The sequence below is a fragment of the Antrostomus carolinensis genome, unplaced genomic scaffold (assembly GCF_000700745.2).
Source record: "Antrostomus carolinensis isolate BGI_N321 unplaced genomic scaffold, ASM70074v2 scaffold36427, whole genome shotgun sequence".
NCBI classification, from domain to species: domain Eukaryota; kingdom Metazoa; phylum Chordata; class Aves; order Caprimulgiformes; family Caprimulgidae; genus Antrostomus; species Antrostomus carolinensis.
In genome coordinates, this window is record NW_010327508.1 from 1 (window position 1) to 741 (window position 741).

The following is a 741-nucleotide window of genomic DNA, read 5'->3' on the forward strand; positions in this document are numbered from 1 at the left end:
CTGGGTCCCCAAGTGCGGGGTGCTGGGACGAGGCACGGGGCAGCCCTGGGGGACTGTCCCTCTCGGGGGGTTGGTTGCTGGTACCACCAAAACCTGGCACAAAGGGAAGGCCCTGTTTCCTTCTGGTCTATAAGTGTTAATTACTGGATAGACCAGAAACTTTGAGGAATCACAGGCTGGGTTGGGGTGGGAGGGGCCCTTAAAGTCCATCTAGTCCCAACCCCCCTGCCATCAGCAGGGACACCTTCCACTAGACCACATTGCTCAAAGCCTCATCCAACGGACACCTTCCACTAGACCAGGTTCTTTAAAGGAAGGTGGGTGGAACAATCCAAGTTTTCACCCCTCTGCTTTGAGGGCAGACGGGACATGGGTGTTGCCAGGGATGTTGTCAGCACTCACAAAGATGCTGGTTTTACCCCTTGTTTCTTCCCCCAGGTACGACCGGTTGCTGCGGATCCGAGCGCTGAGGTGGGAGTATGGCAGCGTCCTGCCAAACACCATCCAGTTTCACATGTCAGCTGAGGAAGTGAGTCCACCTTGTCTTAAATTCTTCCCCTCATTCCTCCTGAAAGGCAGGGAGTGACAGAACAAGGGGTGATGGCTTTAAACTGGAAGAGGGGAGATGGAGATGAGATGTGAGGAAGAAATTCTTTGGTGTGAGGGTGGTGAGCCAGTGGCCCAGGTTGCCCAGAGAAGCTGTGGCTGCTCCTCCCTGGGAGGGTTTAAGGGCCGGGTGGG

At 55.6% G+C, this 741-nt stretch overlaps 1 protein-coding gene across 1 annotated transcript in view; it reads left to right on the forward strand.

Moving 5' to 3' along the window:
* Positions 1-438: 438 nt before the first annotated feature.
* The window catches only part of GINS1 (GINS complex subunit 1), a gene marked incomplete at its 5' end in the record, with an annotated part of 2,528 nt that continues 2,225 nt past the window's right edge, over positions 439-741 (forward strand). The window contains one exon of the mRNA XM_010171918.1: positions 439-529. Coding sequence (XP_010170220.1) covers positions 439-529 — 91 coding nt within the window. The remainder of the gene's footprint in view (positions 530-741) is intronic.